The sequence below is a fragment of the Buteo buteo genome, chromosome 2, assembly GCF_964188355.1.
Source record: "Buteo buteo chromosome 2, bButBut1.hap1.1, whole genome shotgun sequence".
Classification (NCBI taxonomy): Eukaryota; Metazoa; Chordata; class Aves; order Accipitriformes; family Accipitridae; genus Buteo; species Buteo buteo.
This window is the reverse complement of record NC_134172.1, coordinates 62,590,361-62,611,547: the sequence shown is the minus strand read 5'-3', so window position 1 is coordinate 62,611,547 and position 21,187 is coordinate 62,590,361. Positions and strand designations below refer to the sequence as shown.

Genomic DNA, 21,187 nt, shown 5'->3' with positions numbered 1-21,187 from the left:
CCACAGGTCTCTCAGCCCTGCCTCACCCCTTGCCGACACACAACCCCTGACTGCAGACCCATTTTACATTTCTGCCAGTAGCACTGGGGTAGGATCACAGGCTGGTTGAGGGTGGCAGTGATCTCTGGAGGTCACCTTGTCCAACTTCTGCTCCATTAGGGCCACCCAGAGCCAGCTGGACCGTGTTCAGGCAGCTTTTGAGTATCTCCATGGATGGAGACTCCACCACCTCGCTGGGCAACCTGTGCCAGTGCTCAGCCACCTTCACAGTGAAAAAGTGTTTCCTGATGTTCAGAAGGACCCTCCTGTGTTCCAGTTTGTGCCCACGGCCTCTGGTCCTGTCCCTGGGCACCACTGAGAAGATCCTGGCTCCGTCCTCTCTGCACCCTCCCTCCAGGTATTTATACACACTGGTGGGATCCCCCTGAGCCTGCTCTGCTCCAGGCTGAACAGTCCCAGCTCCCCCCACCTCTCCTCTTAGCAAAAATGCTCCAGTCCCTTCACCCCCTTCATGGCCCTTTGCTGTACTCTCTCCAGTCTGTCCCTGTCTCTGCTGTACTGGGGAGCCCAGCACTGGACCCAGCACTCCAGGGGTGGGCTCACCAGTGCCGAGAAGAGGAGAAGGAGCCTCTGCCTGCCGGCACTGCTTTGCCTAAGGCAGCCCAGGACACCATTGGCATACTTTGCTGCAAGAGCACATTGTTGGCTCATGGTCAACTCATGTGTCCAACCAGGACCCCTAGATCCTTTCCTGCCAAGCTGCTTCCCAGGTGGGTGACCCCTGCACACACTGGTGAATGAGCCTGACCCTCCCCCAGAGCAGGACTTTGCACTTTCCCTTGTTGAACTTCATGAGGTTCCCATCAACCCATTTCTCCAGCCTGACGAGGTCCCTCTGGATGGCAGCCCAACCCTCTGGTGTATCAGCCACTCCTCCTGTTTGATGATATCTCCTGTTTGGTGTCACCTGCAAACTTGCTGAGGGTAGACCCTGTCCCATCATCCAGTAATGAAGACTAGTGGGATTGGACCCAGTATTGACCCCTGGGGTACACAACTAGTTACTGGGCTCCAACTAGATTTTCTGCCACTGATCAACCACCCTGTGGGCCCAGTCCTTCAGCCAGTTTTCACTCCACCCCACTGTCTGCTCATCCAGACCATACTTAACAGCTTGTTGCAGCAGACAATATCCACTGCTCTCCCCTCAGCTACCAGATCACTCATTTCATCATAGAAGGTGAAGGTGCTTCACCACGTTGGTGAAGCATGACTTCACTTTTCCTTTTTCCCCAACACAATAGTTGGAGCAGTGCCTAAAGGCAACCCGGCTCCTGTAAGGATGCTGAAGTCAGAGGTCTGCCTGCTCTGCCCAGGCATGGCAACAGCCATGTGGCTGCAGTTTCACCGCAAGGCACGAGGAGAGGCTGGATACTCCACCTTGGCACAATCCCTGTGAGCTTCCCCGCCAGCCCTGGCACCATGGTTCCTTACAGCTGAGCTGGCTCCACTGCAGTTACCATTCACACCACACTTGGGTAAACATAAATTAAGAAACCATCTCCTCAAGCTGGAAGATCTGCACTTCCACAGAGCAGCATTTGTCCTTTAGAAATACACTTAGTTGTTTATAACTATGCAGTAAGACCATTTTTTAAAAAAGTTTGCACACTGCAATTCCTTAAAAGAATAGTAAAATCATTGTTTATAAATTTATTCTTAGTCCAGAGAGGCTCAGATTAACATGTTTGAGGAAAAGAAATTCTCTGTCTCAGGACTTAACATTAAGTACGAATTTTTGCTTAAACATAAGCAAAAAGATATTTCCCAAGTATAAAGTGCACCTTTTATAGCAGATTCAAAACAAACTCAAGCAGCAATAACAAAATTACATTATTCTGAACAATACTTGATTTTATGCAGATAAGGGAGATAAATGCCTTCACTCTATGATGTTGTTTCCTGGAGCATAATAAGAAGTTCTTTAAAAGCTTTTGAAGTGGTCACAACCCCTTCTAATAGTTACCTGGTATACCTGCAGATCTGAAATACTGTTAAAGAGATTAACAGCAGAGGCTGCACCTTTAGGCACAGGAGCACAGGCACGTAAGAAAGCAGCAGAGCGCAAAATGACTCCTAGTTATTTCAACAAATGAAATCTGAGTAAGTATGTGAATACTCATTCTCCTTCCCTCTGCCTAACAGCTATCAGTTCTCATGATAAAAAGGGCAAAGGAAACATAATCAGATATGAAGAAAGTTCTGCAGTTCTCTCATAGTGAATTCCCATTGTGTTAATTTTCAGAAACTAACCTAGTTACCCACATTTGGCTGTCAAAACAGAATGCTGAACTTTTCTTTCCCCGTTTCAGATATAAAAATCCAAAGCTCATTCCAATTTCTGAGTATTACTGAACCTTTTGCTTTGCATTTTTAGTTTTGAGGGCGGGCTTTTTCAAGCTTTTAGCTTTTGTTTAATGAAAGCAGCCTTCCTCTTAGACCTGAGTTACAGATGAGAGGAAAACAGTCTTCCTCATCCACTTTTTCAACTGGATGGACATTTAGCAACACTCACTTTAGTACTGCCAGTAAGGGACAAATGTAAGAACCCTTATAGTTCTACAAGGGAGAGAAGATTACACAGGAACAGCAATCGGAGATCCAGAAGAAACAGGGAAGAGATAAAAGAATGGAAGAATTCCTAAAGAGCCTGTCTACTAGTACAGTGTAATGCAGAAACAAGGCACACTTGGTGCAAGGAAGAGCAGATCCAGTGCAGCATCCTGCCAGAACTCACTAACCGTGCCAAGAACCGTGCGCACGTCCACCTACCTTGACAAACATTCGGGTAGCTCTGCTTTCCTGCAAGCACTCAAACAACGGACGTTTTGAGCAGTTTTTGCAGTTCAGTGTAACAGTAAAAATATAACATTCAATGTATCAAAAATACACTATAAAACAATAAAAGGCTGCATGTCACTGCAATGCATTGTTACTTCAATAAAAATTGTGGTCACACTTATAGCAAGAGGCCTGCATCTTCATCAGCTTTTTGATTACCAGAAAAGTAATCTTTGGTTATTAAAAAGATTCCCCTCTCCCCTCCTTTTATCTTTTTAAATGAAATTTTGTTTTGCTATTCTTCAAGATGCCATCTATGGTTATTTCAAAGTTCTATTACCTCACTATATTTTCAGAAGCATACTTACTCCTCTCTTCCTCGGGTACTGAAAAAAAAAACCACCAAACCCAAAAACCTGAGCTGGAAGTTTTTCTGCTAGCTCATGCAGTATCACAATCATTTAAGAAGGGATCAGGACTAGAAGGAACAGTAACATGTTTTCAGCACTTCTTGTAATAATGATGAATTGCAATTTTTACAGTTACTCTTGCTACACAGTGCCAATACATTCAAAAATAAATGAGAACTGAGCTTGCTCTGCTGTAATAGGTTGTTAATTTTTAAAAAGTCCATTTGGAATATGCACTTTAAGTACCTACATTAAAACATATTGTATTGTAAAATGCATTTCTGCATTGTTGCATAAATTCTTACAGTCCAACCAACTGATTTTAAAGAGTTGCTGCTCAGGTTTACTCATCTTCTGAAGAAGCTGACTGAATAGTGCCAAAAGGAAAAGTGTTACTTATCAAAAGGAAGCCTTTGTTTGCAGCTGGGTTCTGCAGCTGTCCTGTGTTCATCATCTCTCATGTTATTCCAGCTTTTCTTCATTGGAGTTAGATGAGGGGCAACCACATCACCATCCTATTATTAGAAGTCAGAAAACATTAATGATAGTACATTCATTTTTGCTTTCTATCCTAAAGCAGGGGAAAAGTTCAGTATCAGACTTAATACAAAAAAATAAATCCAAGGTCCTAGAAGCATTGTAAATCAACAAACATTGAAGACCGCACATCCCAGAGATGGAAACTGCTGTAGTCAGTGGTAGCATCTGGTGGGGAGAAAAAAAAAATTCTCCGCATATCTGAGAAGCCTTCACCCTTGGCAGTTCACCTCTTCCTAAATTATTACCAGCAAATCTAGGAAGATCAGCAGGCTTGTATTTTGGGCATTGGTATATGAACCAGAAACATTATTGTGCTTCCTCTCAATTTGCCACAGTATCTCATTTAAAACTGTTGCAATCTACCAGCTGTAGGTGCCTGGATGTGCCTTTCACCATCTTAAAGCATATAATGTCAGTAGAGTAACTGGTATGGTCTAAGGCAGTGGTGCCCATCCTTGTCAGATATATATGTTAATCTAGTGCTCAGGCACCACAAACATGGAGGAGAGAGCAATAAGCTCTCTAAGTTTAGAAATAAGCTGGTGAGATACACATTGCTATGTTCTACAACATGCCTGCAAGATGGGTATGCCTGAACTAGAAGAATATGCTTATAGGATACAGCCATACTCTACAAGCTACAAGCAGAGAAAGCTTGTTGCTTCATTAATTTGTAAAAAGCCCTTCTGAAATGAACTGCTCTCAAAAGATGGATGCCATAAGTATGACATAAGAACAAGCCTTAAAACAAGTTGTTTGTGCCTATAGCTGTTGCTCCAGCATATACGAACACTCCTACTGGGTGGTCTTTCATTTCAGAGGATGCAGCTCTTTCCCCAAATGAGACTTGCAGGTGTCTCTAGCAAGTAAGACGCAAAGTCAGGGATATTAACATACCTGATGAAAAGGAAAAAATACATGGCTCAGAACAAACTGTTCACACTTGTATTGGCTTTGTGTGGCAAGGTTTTTGGGGGGGGGAGGTTACAGGGGTGGCTTCTGTAAGAAGCTGCTGGAAGCTTCCCCTGTGCTCGAGAGAGAGAGCGAGCCCATACCAGCTGGCTCTAAGACGGATCTGCCACCCGCCAAGGCCGAGCCAATCAGCAATAATGGTAACGCCTCTGTGATAACATTTTAAGAAGGGAAAAAAAGTTAGGACAGATGGAAAACAGCAGCTGGAGAGAGGAGTGAGAACATGTAAGAGAAACAGCCCTGCAGACCCCCAGGTCAGTGAAGAAGGAGGGGGAGGAGATGCTCCAGGCGCCAGAGCAGAGATTCCCCTGCAGCCCGTGGGGAAGACCGTGGTGAGGCAGGCTGTCCCCCTGCAGTCCAGGGAGGTCCACGGTGGAGCAGATATCCATCCACCTGCAGCCTGTGGAGGACGCCACGCCGGAGCAGGTGAGTTCCCGAAGGAGGCTGTGACCCCGTGGGAACCCCACACTGGAGCAGGCTCCTGGCAGGACCTGTGGATCTGTGGAGAGAGGAGCCCACAGAGTAGGTTTTCTGGCAGGACTTGTGACCCCATGGGGGACCCACGCTGGAGCAGTGTGCTCCTGAAGGACTGCACGCCGTGGAAAGGATTCATGCTGGAGCAGTTCATGAAGAACTGCAGCCTGTGGAGAAGTTCGTGGAGGACTGTCTCCTGTGGGAGGGACCCCACGCTGGAGCAGGGGAAGAGTGTGATGAGTCCTCCCCCTGAGGAGGATGGAGTGGCAGAAAATAACGTGTGATGAAATGACCGTAAACCCCATTCCCTGTCCCCCTGTGCCGCTGGGGGGGCTTTGTAGAGAATCCAGGAGTGAAGTTGTGCCTGGGAAGAAGGGAGGGGTGGAGGGAAGGTGTTCTGAGATTTGGTTTTATTTCTCATTACCCTGCTCTGGTTGATTTGTAATAAATCGAGTTAATTTTCCCCAAGCTGAGTCTGTTTTGCCCATGACAGTAATTGGTGAGTGATCTCTCCTGTCCTTATCTTGATGCACAAGCTCTTTGTTATATTTTCTCTCCCCTGTCCAGCTGAGGAGGGGGAGTGATTGAATGGCTTTGGTGGGCACTTGGCATCCAGCCAGGGTCAACCCACCACAGCACTGCATTTCTTAAGCAACTTGGGAAATCTTGATATAAGCATTTATTTTACTTTGACGCTTGATCCCATATAGTGGAAAATACCTGAAAAAGTACATGGAACTGAAGCAAGCTATTCCTTTTCCCACTATGACTATCAGAGAAACAAAAGTGAAAGCCAACCATTAGGGGAGAAATGTAACAGCAGATTTGCCAGCACATATATCAAACCTACTGACACTTCCAGCCAAGAAACTTCACAGCTCATGCACATAGCAGAGTGGCTCCATTAGCATTTTCTATTGAGAAAACTTACTTAATACAACCATAACTGCTTCCCTACAACGAAGAATATACTGGAAGTAGTAGCACATGGTAATTTTTTTAGATGAAGGCGCTCACCTTGTGCAAGGGGCATGCGATGAGGATGCTGTATCACACAGCACCAGTTTACAGCCACAACTGTTACAGGCTTTTCCACCACCTTTGGCAGGAGGAATGCAAAGCAAGACATATGGACTCAGGGTCTGCTTTAGAGCCTCCATTTTACTTGCCAGGGCAGCTCTGACCCAGTTCCCAAGACAAAACAAAATGTCAGATGAGCTGTAATATACCCTCTTCCTTCCTCACAGCTGGAAACTTGTATGTTCTGAGAGTTGACAGAAAAGGGAAACACAGAGAACAGGTAAAGCCTTGCAGGCAACTCACACTACAGACTAGTTGCCCAGAGAGTAGAGGTTTGCAATCTTGTTCCCACAGATATTTTCCACTCTAACTCAGAGCAAATGGACTCGCTGTGATTCTCCTGGGGGAGGAGTGAGTTTAACAGCTGGTGAACAAGGAAGGAAAAAGAGGAAAAGCAATAGAAGAACTGATCTGACCTCTTCCCTAGATCTTTTAATGTCTCAGTGCTGTTTTAAGCCTTTTATGAGGAAACCTGTATCCATGAACTAGCGAGTGTCTGTGTGGATACTAACTTTGTTATAGAAACATGACTTCTCAAATGACTTAAGTTAAATCAATGCCAATCCATCACTATTTCAGTGAAACCAAAGCACGCCCAGATGCGAGCCACAATAGAACCAGAAGCTAGGTTAGTGAGGAGTGGCTCTGCCACAAAGACAAGGCCTGAATGCCAAGATTTTAATGAAAGAACAAGCTTATGGACAAAGGTGAAGAGCTCTAAGAACAAGAAAAATAACATGTGAATGTTACCTGTGGTTTGGTGAAATCCTTCTCTATACACCACTGAATAAAATACTGTTTTGCAGCTGAAATAGTATCTGGATCCTGACTTTTGCAATAAACCCGGATAACCTGCTCCGCAAATGTCATGGGTAAAAGCTTTGAAACCTTTGGAATAAAAAAGAAATAAGTTTTAGTATTTCCTGGAATTTAGGGTCCACTGAACTTCAATTATTTCATCTGAATACAAATGGAAAGCAGTAAAAAACTTCCCACTACAATCCATGAGCTTTATCCAAATCAATTGTATTTTTCTAAGACTCACAGTGTATTCAAGTTAAATACTGTTCATATGCAAAGGCTATCAGGATTCCAGATTGTCATAGTACAACACACACCAAAGACCTGCAAGGACACGGATTCTACAACCTCTCCACAACTCCTGCAAGAACTACCATGAAGGACTGTAATTGCTTCTATAGCAAGCAGTGAAGGAGATGCCCTTCAGAAGCCAGCCAAGGAAAATAAAAGACTACCTGTTCTTTACTGATCTTGACTGCCTTGGAAGGATCAGCCTTGCAATAGAAGAGAACTTTATCAATGGGATTCTGTTCTTTCATTCCATAATCCATGTTGATAACCTTGAAGTAAAACAAAGAAAATGGCATTTGTTAATGTTTATCTTTAGTTTTCTCACAATAAATATAAAAGGATACAACCAGACTTCTGTAAATGACACTAATTAACAAATGATTATGTAATAAAACAATCTGGTACTTGCATTTTATATCTTTTCTTCCACCACCTTTTGCCCTGAAGCTGCCAGGTGGATATTCATATTTAGACCAACCAGCTCCCAGTCATGCTCTGAAACACTCCAGTTTCACAGTGGAAGCATGCTGGTCCCTTGCCAGCCTGTGCCTCCATGAAACACACAACCTATGAAGGCAGCAGTAGAGCTTACAATTTTAAGCATGAGGTTTAGACAACATTAGTTACATCTGCTTGGTACACCAACAGTTTTGTGGTCAGCAGGGAGAAGCCCACTTGCCCATGACTTCAATTTGTGGGACAAGGAAAGCACAGTCAACTACTTTAAAGCTAAGTAAATTGCTACAATTTTACCCAGCCTGAAGTGACTCTTTAATGCAAGGGAGCTTTCGAAGTGATTTGTGATGCACTCTATGGAAAGCGATTCTTTAGCTCTTCTCAGAAATTAACCAAGAAGAGGGATTAAGCTATTCAATACGTGCGGACTGCTCAAGCTCTCTCCTCTGTCTCACGCTTTCTCCTTCCCACCAGTGCTGGCTGGCGACTGAGCTGTGGCAGCAAGGTGCTTTATGCAGAAGACAAAACCCAGGAGCGACTGCCATGCATCAGGCATGCAATACCAGAAGCCTGGAAGTCACTGTGCCTGTTATCCTCCCACTGGGGCCCACAGTTTACTTGCCTTCATAATCCACAGCAGTGGTTCCTGGACTGATGACTTTAACACCCATATGCTAAAACTCAAAAGTTTCCGTTCTGCCTCTTTTCAGAGTGAGGACAGTCATGGGAGAACACATTTGTCACTGGGAACAGAAGTGCCCAAAGGACAGCCCAGTGAAGCTGCCTGAAGCCTCTGCCCCCAGGCACTCCCAACCACAGCAAACCTCCCAAGGGGAAGCTCCTTGCTCTCAGAGCCTTGAGCTGAATAGCTAGGACTGCATTTATGAGGCAACCCTGTGGGTTTGTTTTTCACTTTGTGAATGTACTGAAATGTTATCTTCAATTTTCACTATTGTATACAAGATCCGCTGTGATTGAGAAGTTTTTACTCTGAACCTGCTCCGAGAGATATTTACATCAATTATGAAATCTTCAGCCTTTAGTTCCACATCTGGAGGATCCTTTTCTGGCTTGGAATTAGCAATGCTTTCTGCCAGGCTATTATTCTGAAAAAAAGACAGTAACTCAGATTACATTTATGCACTATCAGGTCTAGACCAAGGCAATAAAATGCAGGACAGAACACGTCACTAAACTAAAACTTTCATTTCTTTGTAGCTTGACAGAGACTCTTCTTGCAGCAATCTGGTTGTTCGAAACCTTATCTATCTTAGCCGTAACTTTTCTACCAATTTGTAGAAACAAAACAAGCTTATGTAACCAAGACGACCCAAATACTGCTAGTCTGTGGAGGAAGAGTTTTACACCTGATGACAGGGGGTGGAGGTGGAGAGAGAGTCCATCCAGAAAGTTGAAATCTCCACAAAAGCAGAAAATAACTGCCTTCAAGCAATTGGTTTACCAATACAAATGTTTTCCAATTAAGTTCCCCAAAGCTGAATACTAAATGTTTTTACCAAACTTTTTTTTTATTTTTCCAAATGAAGGGCTGTAGGATCTCACCCTCTAATAGAGCTTTTATGCCTATACATTGAAACATATAAAAAAACCCCGAGACAGATAAGATCAGTAATGTCATTGATCACTATTAAAACAAAACAAAAAGCAGCAAGCTCTTAGGCAAACTTTGGAGGGGATAGTGACCTACCTCAAAAGCTGAAAGCTGAAACCCACAAAGGGGTTTTTGTCTGATTTTGGACCTGAGAGGGTATTTCCTGCAGACAGCTAGGCTAAAGCCAAGCAGAGGATCACAGTGTGATGGAGAGTAGTTGTTCATGAAAATGTATAAGTTTTCATTAAATGGCTGTGGCTGGGCAGGAGAGAGAAGGTGGCCTGTTTACCTTTGTCCAGGGCTGCTATGTTCTGGGGAAGATGCAAGATTTGACGAAGCAAGATTTCCTGGGAGCAACTGAGACTCATGGGAGAAAAGCTTTGAGTGTAGCACAGAGCATTCAGGAAGAGAGGTCCAGAAGGGAAGGAATTCAACCAGCAGCATTTTTTTGCGATGATTTGTCCATTGCAAAGACGGGGAGACTGCTCAGAAGAGCAGGGAATCACACACATAGCCAAGCTGAGGCGTATGTGTGGTTTGTTGTGACTTAAGAAGCCAAGGAACGGTTTAGACTGAGAGCAAACCTAGACAAAGAATTGCCAGGAGGCAACTGGCAGGAGGCAGTCTGTTTATAAGCTATTTTATTTCTATTCTGTATCAGAATGTTTGTATGCTAACTTTCTCCTTTTCTTTGTTGTTTGCTTGCCTTTTTTTAAGTTACCTCTTCCAGTTTGCATTAACTGGAAACTTAGCTCTGAATTTAAGAATTCTGTAGCTATTTGGGATGTTCCCCCAGCTCTGGCCACCTTGAGGATCAAAAAACTGGATGGAGCTTTGAGCAACCTAATCTAGTTGCAGATGTCCCTGCTCATTGCAGGGGGGTTGGACTTGATGACCTCTAAAGGTCTCTTCCAACCCAAACCATTCTATAATTCTAAACATAAGAGCATTACAGTCTCTTAAGAAGCAGAACAGACACAGCTATGTCTTGTCCAGCCACTGCTCACCTCCAGCACTTCAGAGGAAAATGAGCCCCCAACACTCCTGCAACAGGCAACTCCTGCACCACAGGAGGAAAAACCCTCCCCCAATCCCTCAGCTGAGCATCAGAAGCTGCAAAGCATTGGCTGGATGTAATTATGACACCAACAGTGATCCAGTCTCCCTTCAAAACGACACACTGGACACCCCAAGACTCAATACCTCTGGCTGGATTTTCAAAGTGAGAGATTTTCTTTTCATTAACCAAGCTTCTAAAAGGAACTGTTTAAAGGTAGAAGACATGCAATTCACTCTTCTGCCCATCTCATTTGTTAAGCTACCTATCCTGAACTCCTCTTCAGAAGGGCAGAAACTTGAAAATCAAATGTACAACCATTTCATGTTTTCCTTCCTCCTATTTCCTCCTACTTTTTTAATACAGGATCTCTTAACACTACTTTTTGTTAGACAAAGAAGAGAAGAAAACCTTCTCTTCAACAAAATGAGGAACAGAGCAGGAAGAGGAAGAGAAAAGACATCTAGTATTCCTCCTCTAACCTTATTCTGTGAAAGAGCTGAATTATTTTTATCAAAGCTTTCTAGATAGTCAGCCACTTCTGGAAATTTGGCATGGAAAATTTTAAGCATCATGGCTGAAATTTAGAGAAAATTAACTGATGATTTGATAACATGGTATAGCACATTACAAGAAAAGCTGAACCACCTGAAGTAATGTCAGCTCTAACATAACATGATTTTGAAATAGGACAACAGTTAAACTGATGTCTGATGAATGCTTTGAAAAGCAAACACAGGAAAAAATACATGCATGCATATGCTAAGTACAGACTTTAACGCCAAGAAATTAGAAAGTTGTTATTCAATCTGACGTTTGTTCTCAAAGTAAAGCACACAAATTACGATTCAAAGCAAATGTGTTCCTTATTATTTTGAAATTTTAATGAACACAATATGATAGTAATAACCTTCTCAATCACTGGACTGTAACAGCTTTCCATGCAATTTTGTATTTTTCAGAAAACAGTTTTTTTCTGAAAATATTTCTGCAATAATCAACTTCTGAATTTCCACCTCTTGCCATTCTTCTGGCTGTTTGTAAATAAAATTCTTCCCAATTGCTGATAATATGTTTCATGTCTCAGCTAGGTAAAGACAGGAGGTGACTTTTGACTCTATTTTTGGAATAGCAGTTAAGCAAAAAACCCAGTCAAAACAAACAAAACCCACATGGAAGTAGAGAAAAAAAGATGGTCAGCAACTTAGAGAACATTTTTACAGGGACAGAATTCAGAATCTTCCACCAATGGACGTTACCTTTACAATTTGCCTCATTGTTTCAGGTTGAGTCTCTCCTAAAAACTTGTATAATTCACGTCGTTCTATTTTATGCAAAATGTCTCGTGCCTCCTTCAGTTCTGGACAACTTGAGTGCAGAATTTCCAGGTAGATATTATCTGCCAAAGTTCCATTGATTTTTGTTAAGCATGTCACAATCCAGCGTCACAGCAAAATGCACGTACAGGGACAAAGGTTAAAGCAACAAGAAAAACTGCTGCTTCAGGAAAGACACTCACTTTCAGAGAATAACTGAACACACCAAGTCTGACAGCTGAGAAGTCACTTACAATATCATCTTGATTATCATCAGATTCATAACAGTTGATGACAGAAAAACTAGCTCAATTCTCACCCTTGCAACAAGTTTTATTTCACTGGAAGTTGCTTCCTCTTCTTATTTAGCCAATCTTGTTCAGCAGAACATCCTAAACCCCAGCACTAACTGGCTCAGGTTCAAGGGTGCTCTATCTTGTAAAAGAATAAAGAATTCAGAATTTCTCAGACTTTGGATGCTAGCATCAAAGTCCCCCCCACCTGTCTCCACGTGATAGTGAAGTATGCAGTGTGTTTCCCACCATCAATATGAGCAGCAAGACACAGGTTACTTTTGATGTGGCTTCAGAGCAGAAAGGTTATTTTTGGCTGTCTTAAAGAGACTGCTGCTGGCAGAATGCTGCTCACCTGTCACAACCAACACAGATGCACTCCATTTCCATTTGCATTCCCTAGCCAGAAACACCTAGACAGCTTTGCCATGTGCTGCAAGCATAGCTCTGCAATGCCCCACCTAGGACCACAACTGGCTTAAGAAGCTCCCGACACACTCCAGAAACAAGCTATGAGCCATGTATCAAAACCTTTAACTGAGGGTTGTTTTTATGGACAAGATTGATCAAAGTCAGGAACCTCTCCACGAGAAACAATACACTAGGTCTCTTCAGATTGAAAGAATAGATAATGCAGGGGAAATAATGTCCTGGTTTCAGCTGGGATAGAGTTAACTGTCTTCCTAGTAGCTGGTACAGTGCTATATTTTGAGTTCAGTATGCGAAGAATGTTGATAACACTGATGTTTTCAGTTGTTGCTCAGTAGTGTTTAGACTATAGTCAAGGATTTTTCAGCTTCTCATGCCCAGCCAGCGAGAAAGCTGGAGGGGCACAACAAGTTGGCACAGGACACAGCCAGGGCACCTGACCCAAACTGGCCAACGGTGTATTCCATACCATGGGACATCCCATCTAGTTTAGGAACTGGGAAGTGGGGGCAGGGAATCACCGCTCAGGGACTGGCAGGGTGTCAGTTGGCGGGTGAGCAATTGCGCTGCGCATCATTTGTACATTCCAATCCTTTTATTACTACTGTTGTCATTTTATTAGTGTTACCATTATCATTATTAGTTTCTTCTTTTCTGTTCTATTAAACCGTTCTTACCTCAACCCATGAGTTTTACTTCTTTTTCCCAATTTTCTCCCCCATCCCACTGGATGGCAGGGAGTGAGTGAGCGGCTGTGTGGTGCTTAGTTGCTGGCTGGGGTTAAACCACGACAAATAAGAAGCCCATTAACACATCCATTGTGCAAAAGCAGCAGTGACAAGGAATTTTGCTGTCTCATCCTTTACTAAAACTAGGATTTGCTGTTGAATTAGGAGGCAACAAATTAAAGACTAACAGTGGTTCTTCACCCATCATGAAAAAAAGCTAGGGAACTTTCTGCTGCAGAACCTCACAGGAGTTTATAATTTGCAAAGATCCAAAAGGCAACTGGACAATTTCACAGAAGCATCACTCATCACGGACTACTGAAAATAGCCTATTGTCCTCTCAGAAGCCCACAGGTTGCAACTACTGAAAGCAGGGAAGGATATCCCTTGGTTTAAGAGAACATACTCATCCTTTGCGGTCCACTGTTACATCTGACATTGGAATATTCCTCGCAACACTCTCCTTGCTGTTCAGCTCTCCTTGTTGAACAGGACAGCCCTGGCAAGCAGCTCCTTGCTGCAGCAGACTAAAAGGCAGGGAACAGTCCTGGTCTCCTTTGCCCTGAGCTGTGCTCCTCGCCAGGTACCACTGGTCAGCAAGCAGTTACAACAGGACCCTGCTGCTAACTTGCTAGCACGGCTGACCTTACAGACCAGACAGCCCCTAGGGAACAGATCCTAGCCCATTAAGAACTTAATCTTCTTGCCTTTCTTGCCCAGCCTTCCACAGCCCAACACTGCAGTTCATGCTCTCCAATAGCTACTGCCCCTCAAAGCCAGACCCTTCTCCTCCCTTGGGGCAGAGGCACGCAGTGCCAGAGGAGCCAGGCAGCTCCTTAGCTCAGCACTCTCTACAGCCCCTTCACCTGCTTGATGCAGCAGGTCTATGGTCAGGCTGAATGGGGCTGTGGCAGATGAAGGATTGCCAGCAAAAGGCCATTATAGTATGACAGAAGTTACGGCACACAGGATCCTCTGCAACAGTGCCCTCACCCTCTGTCACCTTGTCCGTGGACCAAAGATACAAGTTCTTGAGTCTCTCTGTTGGCCAGCCAAGGCTTGGTGTTGGAAACTCAGAATAGTTGCCTTGCCACTCAGGCAAGATGCCTTGGGAATCCTCATGAGCCATAGCTCACAGGTGCTGCAAGAGCTGCCAATACTTGGGAGCACTCTTCAGCAAGGTCTGCAGCTGTCACCCAATCACAAACCCCTCAGGGCAGCAGGGTCTGCCTTGCCCACACTGGCCTCCACCCCCTATGCTGCACAAAGCTGGTAAGGGCATGCCACAGCACTGAACACCAACCAGAGGAACGTTGGTGTGCCTCACAGTGAAGATCAGGAGGGGCAGACAAAACAAAGACACCATGGTAGTGGGAAGCCATGGAACTACTAACAGAGGACACAACACAACTCTAGCCAGTTTCTGTGAATTCAGTAATTCCTCTGTGTCTTCTCTTCACAGCACTGAGCCAGACCTTGAGAAATGGGAAAACATCACAAGTCTCAGCTTATTTGCTTCACTCTGTAATCGTGCTGGAGTTCCCCCACATGTCTTTGTGCTGGTTTTGACTGCAACAGAGTTAATTTTTTCCATACTACCTTGTATGGGACTCTGTTTTGGATTTATGCTGGACACAGTGTTGATAATACAGAGATGTTTTTTGTTACTGCTGAGCAGTGCTTACACAGAGTTAAGGCCTTTTCTGCCTCTCACCCCACCCCACCAGCAAGGAGGTTGGGGGTGCACAAGAAGTTGGGAGGGGACACAGCTGGGACAGCTGACCCCAACTGACCCAAGGCATATTCCAGTCCATATGGTATCATGCTCAGCATATCAAGCTGGGGGAAGAAGAAGGAAAGGGGGACATTTGGATTGAGGCTTTTGTCTTCCCAAGTAACCATTATGTGTGATGGAGCCCTGCTTTCCTAGAGATGGCTGAACACCTGCCTGCTGGTGGGAGGTAGCAAATGAATTCCTTGTTTTGCTTTGCTTGCGTGCATTTCTTTTGCTTTACCTATTAAACTGTCTTTATCTCAAGCCACAAGTTTTCTCACTTCTAATCTTCCAATTCTCTCCCCATCCCACCACAAGGCAGTGAGAGAGCGGCTGTGTGGGACTTAGCTGTTGGCTGGGGTTAAACCATGACAGTCTTCAAGCAGGTTGCTGCTCCATGTACTTACCCTACAAGAACTATTCTCACAAACTCTCATCTGAGCAACCTGAAACTTTCAGCAATAAACTAAGTTGTTCATATATTTTGTTTTCTTCTGTTATATTTGCAAGCAGGGTAGCAATGTCTCAAGCAAATCAACTCAGACCCCATCAGAGCCCTTTGAAACCTGTCTTGGGGTTAGTTTCACACTACAACACACATACAGTACTTCCCTACCTAGTGTAGCTAGATACAGCATTGCTCAGAGCTGACTTACATCCTGCTTGTGCAACAAACTCTGGGCACAGGCAGGACCTCCTGACAGCACTGCTTGCAATAATCTGAATTCAAATGTGTGCGGAATGTAAGAAGTTGGTGCTTCTCTCTCTCAACATACAAGTAATTCAAACCAGAAGGTCTTGCTCTCCCAGCAAGATATGAGAACACAGAGGTTGGACAGCCCAGGTCTGCCCCACCATCTGTGCATAAAAGCAGTACTTGAGAATCCTAGTCATGGGCAAGGGCCCACTGTGCCAACAACTGTAAAAACAACATTTTAACAGGTACTCATGTTCTTCTACTTTAACAACAAAATCTGAGAGCTCATACCAGTCAGCTTAGTGTAGGCTTCCATGTCCTCCATTGCTGTAGAAATCTGGTACAGCTTTCCTCCAGAGCCTTCTATTTTAAAAAACTTGTCTGCTTTTTGAAAGGCTTCCGTAATCCTAGTTTGAGACAAAATTAAGACTTAAGGATAGCATCATTTTGAAACACCTTATTGCTCAAGAGTCAAAAAAAGAAACGCATTAATATGGTATAAATAGAAGACAATAGATGAAACTGCATTCCAAGCACACAGCAGACCCTGATCACACTGCACTATGTCCTATCTCTGTGCTGTCATTACAATGCAAGAGTCTTTCCATTTACTAAAAACAGGTTCAGATCAAACCTTAACCTTCTTTCCATGAATGAGCAAGTCCACTTTGTTCTGCTTCAGACTATGAGTTTAACATTGCTTAGACAATTGGAGAACCCTGCAAGACAGTGACATGGTCACTCAGCCGCAATGACACTGCCTCACAGACGACCATATTCTTTTACAGACTCGTTGCTCCAGGAGTTAACTGAGAGAATACAAAGCATTGTAAAGGGAAAGCATCATGGACGTGGTATTTTTCAGGTGGGAAAAACTGATGTTCTAAAGATTAAGTTTTTCCGGAGTTCCCTGTACCTCGTTGTCATTTCCAGCTCGTACGCTTATTTGGATAGGCTGCTATAATTATGGTAAGCCAAGAACTAAATTTCTTGGCTGTTTTACTCCTCGCATGTAGGTACTGTCAAATCTTAGCATCTTCAGTCTGACTTTTAAAGGATCACTAAACCAGGAGCTGAAGTTTATGAAATGAAAGCAGTCATGAATCACTCTTGTGCCATGTAATCTTCTGCGTTCCTTTTTTCCAAACTCAGCAGGTGGTTACTCAGCAGCCAAGATCCTAATGAAAAAAACTTGGGGATACTAGCATTTCTGCTCTTCAAGAAAAGTAAAAAGAATAATGCTATAGGGAAACTTCTATAGGCATCAACAAGAGAAGTACAAATGCAGGTAGCCAGCTGAGCTCGTCCTGAACAATTCCTGCTGTGACATTACATAAAAACAAAGTCAGGCCTCAGCTGAGCTACAGTAAGCTTGCTCATTACTTTATTCTGTTAGTAGCCTTGCTCTATTAACCAGCCAGTTTGAGCAAAGTGGTCTCTAACTTACAGATAAAGACTTGACTTCAGCTGTCAGTGGTTAAAACAGCATAAGCACACCCTGGTCCTATGCTTCTTCAGGGCTTTAGTAATTTTCCTCTAACTGAATTTCACATGGAAGGATGTTGTTGTCGTCCTCTTTTTTTTTTTTTGTTAATCACAGCCTCTATGATACTCTAAGCACTGAGCCTTGTCACAAGAATTGGGTTATATAGCCCAGTGGCTTTTATTCTATGTCACATCTTATTGATTATCTGAATATTCCAAACAGAGATACAGTTTCAAGAATTTAAAAATAAACAGAATGTAAGAAAAGCAAAGTATAATACTTGCATTATTTCAATGATGTTGCCAATCTTATGCTGGTATGCTCGCCGGTGCAGGCAATTCCGTGTGTGGAACATATCATACAAATTTCCAACTTCCTGAATCAAAAAAACCCCAATCATCTTTTACTTTTGACATTGACTTATTTGGAAATCTAAAACAATCAAGGAATCAAATGAGCTGTCTCCTTTCATTTGCGGCATAGAGCAGAATGGTTATCTTTCACAATTTACAAATTTTGAAACAGACTCAGGCCGCCATGGGAGAGCAGAGACCTGACAGTGACCCCAGGCAGCCTGGGCAGAGAAGAGGACCTCTTGCTCCTTTAGCAGCCCCTCACCAAAGCCACATTCTCCTCTTGCTCAGAAGACTCGGAGCACGATCATGCACAGCTGATGGTTTTGCAGTCTCCCCTGGAGGGACCCACCACAAGCCCTTTCAAACAGAGGCTTGCTCTGTCCCTCCCTTCCTTAAACCAGTTGCTTCTGAGAACACCTTTCAGAGCAGCAACTACTTCTTCCTCTCTTGGGCTAAAAAAGTGTTCAGCAGGCAACCCCAGCACACCCCTGCAATCTAGAGTGCAGCTGTACCATGCTGCCCGAGGCAGGCTTTGCCATGCCCCATATGTTCTCAGTGTGCTGCTGTATCTCACACTCATTTTGCTGCTGAGTGTTCCCTCAGTTCACATGCACTGCCTACCTTGTCACGGGTACAGAGATGCTTCTGGTTTTTTACTTCACAGACCCGAGTGAATTTAAGTAATCGCTTATAATCAAAATTATTCTGGATTCCTAGGTGATGGCAATCCCTAAAAATATTCCACAGAGAATGTTTAACAATGAGATCATACTTGTACATACAGTAGCATTGTTTCAGTAGGAATCTTTAATAAAAACAAAAACCGTAAGATTTGTACCTTGCAAAATAATCCCATTTGTCAACATCAATGCCATTTTTTTTGTTAGCTACTATCTCATATAGGAAACTCTTCTCCTTTTGCCGACCACGGTAGGGCCACTAACAGAAAAAAAAATCAGAAGCAATAAGAAATTAAAGTGTGCAAACAATGTCAGAACAATTTTTTAAAGACAGTGGGAATAGACTTTGATTTTTCCCTCCGATAAACATCCAACACTGAGGCAGCAAAGAACACAAAGACAATGCAAGAGCTTTCAGAAGCTGTTGGGCATTAGAAATCCAGAACTAGGGCTTAAGCAGCTGACTTCCCAGAATATCAGGAAGAATAAGAACTATGTACACAAGTATTTCATTTCCCATTCTACTAAAGCAAAGCCTACAGCTTTGAAATGCTGAAAAAAAAGGATGCATAGCAATGAAGAGGGGAAAAGGTTGGAATAATTTAATCCTCAGGGAATTAGTTAAACCCACAAACACGTCACTGTCTTGCAGTCTTCTGCAACCAACTATACAGTTTTATAGAACAGAGTTTTAAAACAATTATTTAGATGTTTTAAACAAAAATTGTTTAAACAGCCAGCTACTTAAAATCCTAACCAGCAAGTGATAGTTCAGCCATGAGGCAAACAGGAAATCAACACCAAAATAAGAAGATACAAGTTCCACATAAACATTATTGTCTTGAAAACTTAGTGATTCTTCAGCTAAACAAAAAATGCCATAAAGTGGTCTTGAAATTCTGAAGGTGGAAAACATTGTACACAAACAGGTAAAGGGCTTTCATGTTATCTGCACTACAAAAATTTTAAAATTGGTATGAATAAGAACGGAAATGTGTGCAAGCAGCAGGAAGAGAGCACATCATAGATAAAAACATCCTGTGCTGATCACAGAGCTCGGCTACTGAGACAATGTTCAGGAGACCATTTATCTTCAAAGCATAAACAACTCATTGTTTGTGTCAGGACCGGAAGGCCTGCAATGGGATAGCATCACAGCACAGAGACCTCATCAGCAGAGGAGCTTGTACTCCAGTAAGACCACCACAGTACAAATGCCTGCCAGTGGAAGATCCTGCAGCCTAACACCAGGAGGGTGGCAAGAAGGTTGCAACGTATCATGTATGACACTCCTTTTCCTATTATCCTGCTGAAAAACAGGCATAGAATCCAAACAAGGGAAAACAGACATTGGGTAAGAACCTGGCACAAGATTAATGAAAGTGGCAGGCAGCAAGATTTGTGTGCAAATGAGAGTGAGTGGGTAAAAATCAACTTGCAGACTTTGTAAATTAATATCCCCTTCCTACAAGGCCTCAGACTGAATTTTATTATGCTAAGTTCCCTACGTTTATCATTAGAGTGCTGGAGTAAACGTGGTAGAACTACACACTACTACAGCAGAACATAATGGGTAAGTGCTAACATTTGTGGTTGATTTGTTTGGGACAACATACAAATTCTGATTAGGACCAGACTGTCATGACAAATCTCCCACTGACGCGTTCTTAATTCTGGTAGCAACTGAATGGGTGTCCTTGAAGAGATGACAAGAGAGGACTTGATTCTTTCATAGAATTGCAAGAATTAATAATCACGATCTCTTCTTCCTTGCCTCTTGAGGCAACACATTTCTTCAAGTCTCTATGTTTGTCACTGCAATAAATCCAAGCACTTTGCTACTGTCATCAAAGCTGATGCGACTCTGGCACTTGGGCCACGCTTTGTATTGCTCATTGACTCATCTCTGCTAGTTCTCAGCTTTGTTATCCATTATTAGTTTGTTACCCCAAACTATCTCTACATTTTCTTCACATGGCCACCTGAAAACACGACCTACCACCACCACCACCTTCAGGCATCCAGTAAACAGGCTGTTATCCTAACCTGGTCATTTAAGGTTTCCATTAAAAATTCAGTTCTACCAATCTAGTTACAGTGAATTAGGTTCACTAAATACAGATAACATTCTTAAGCTTTCCTCTAATCTGAAGACTTTGAGGTAAGAACTTCTCAGGAAGACATAAGGACATAACAGAGTGAAGCTACCACCTGCTGCCAGCACTGTCAGAAATAAGCACTACACTTCTCTAGCATCTCTTGTGCCAGGATTCTCAGAATTTCGTGGGGCTACAAATAAATAATAAAACATGGCAGAAGCAAAAATTATCTACTCTTTCAGTAAAATTAAAGACATTTATTGGATAACCACAGGAGCAGTACACTGACTCACCGATTTCTCACAAGCAGTTTCATCTATAGGCCCTCCTATTTGTTCCTTAATGAAGTTCATATCCTCTTCCAGGACAAGACCATAGGACTTCATGACTTCTTCTAGTTTATTGGAAGCGATCAGGTGCTCAAACATTTCAACAGAAGCAGTTTCATGCTGTGAAAAAAAACACCCAAATGTTACAAAGTTTAAGCATCTTTCCTGCAGTGTCACAGCTTTCTCCTAACCCAGCAGCACTGCGGCAGGACACCTGGGCACAGTGGTGTCAAAGTGCACCACATGGGTGATTTTCTGTTCATTTTGTATCTAATCAAACAGGAAATCACACAGTCTACAGAGTCCAGAAACACACTCTTCAGCAGAGAGCTGTTAATTTTGTATCTTAACAAACAGCAGTAAGACAGTTAAAATGCTAAAAGACAAAATAACCAATTCTGCTGGGCAGGAGATAAACAAGTTCACTGGGGTGATTTTGCTTAGTAATTACAAGCAGAGAGAGGCC

At 43.1% G+C, this 21,187-nt stretch overlaps 1 protein-coding gene across 1 annotated transcript in view; it reads right to left on the bottom strand.

Annotated features, from left to right (window-relative positions):
* Positions 1–1,681: 1,681 nt before the first annotated feature.
* SAMHD1 (SAM and HD domain containing deoxynucleoside triphosphate triphosphohydrolase 1) overlaps positions 1,682–21,187 on the bottom strand; it is a 31,028-nt gene continuing 11,522 nt past the window's right edge. Inside the window, exons 7-16 of the mRNA XM_075057990.1 lie at positions 20,686–20,841; positions 18,452–18,552; positions 18,235–18,343; positions 17,542–17,633; positions 16,063–16,178; positions 11,794–11,933; positions 8,882–8,971; positions 7,574–7,678; positions 7,068–7,205; positions 1,682–3,766 (exon numbers count right to left, since the gene is read on the bottom strand). Coding sequence (XP_074914091.1) covers positions 3,644–3,766; positions 7,068–7,205; positions 7,574–7,678; positions 8,882–8,971; positions 11,794–11,933; positions 16,063–16,178; positions 17,542–17,633; positions 18,235–18,343; positions 18,452–18,552; positions 20,686–20,841 — 1,170 coding nt within the window. The 3' untranslated portion in view covers positions 1,682–3,643. The remainder of the gene's footprint in view (positions 3,767–7,067; positions 7,206–7,573; positions 7,679–8,881; positions 8,972–11,793; positions 11,934–16,062; positions 16,179–17,541; positions 17,634–18,234; positions 18,344–18,451; positions 18,553–20,685; positions 20,842–21,187) is intronic.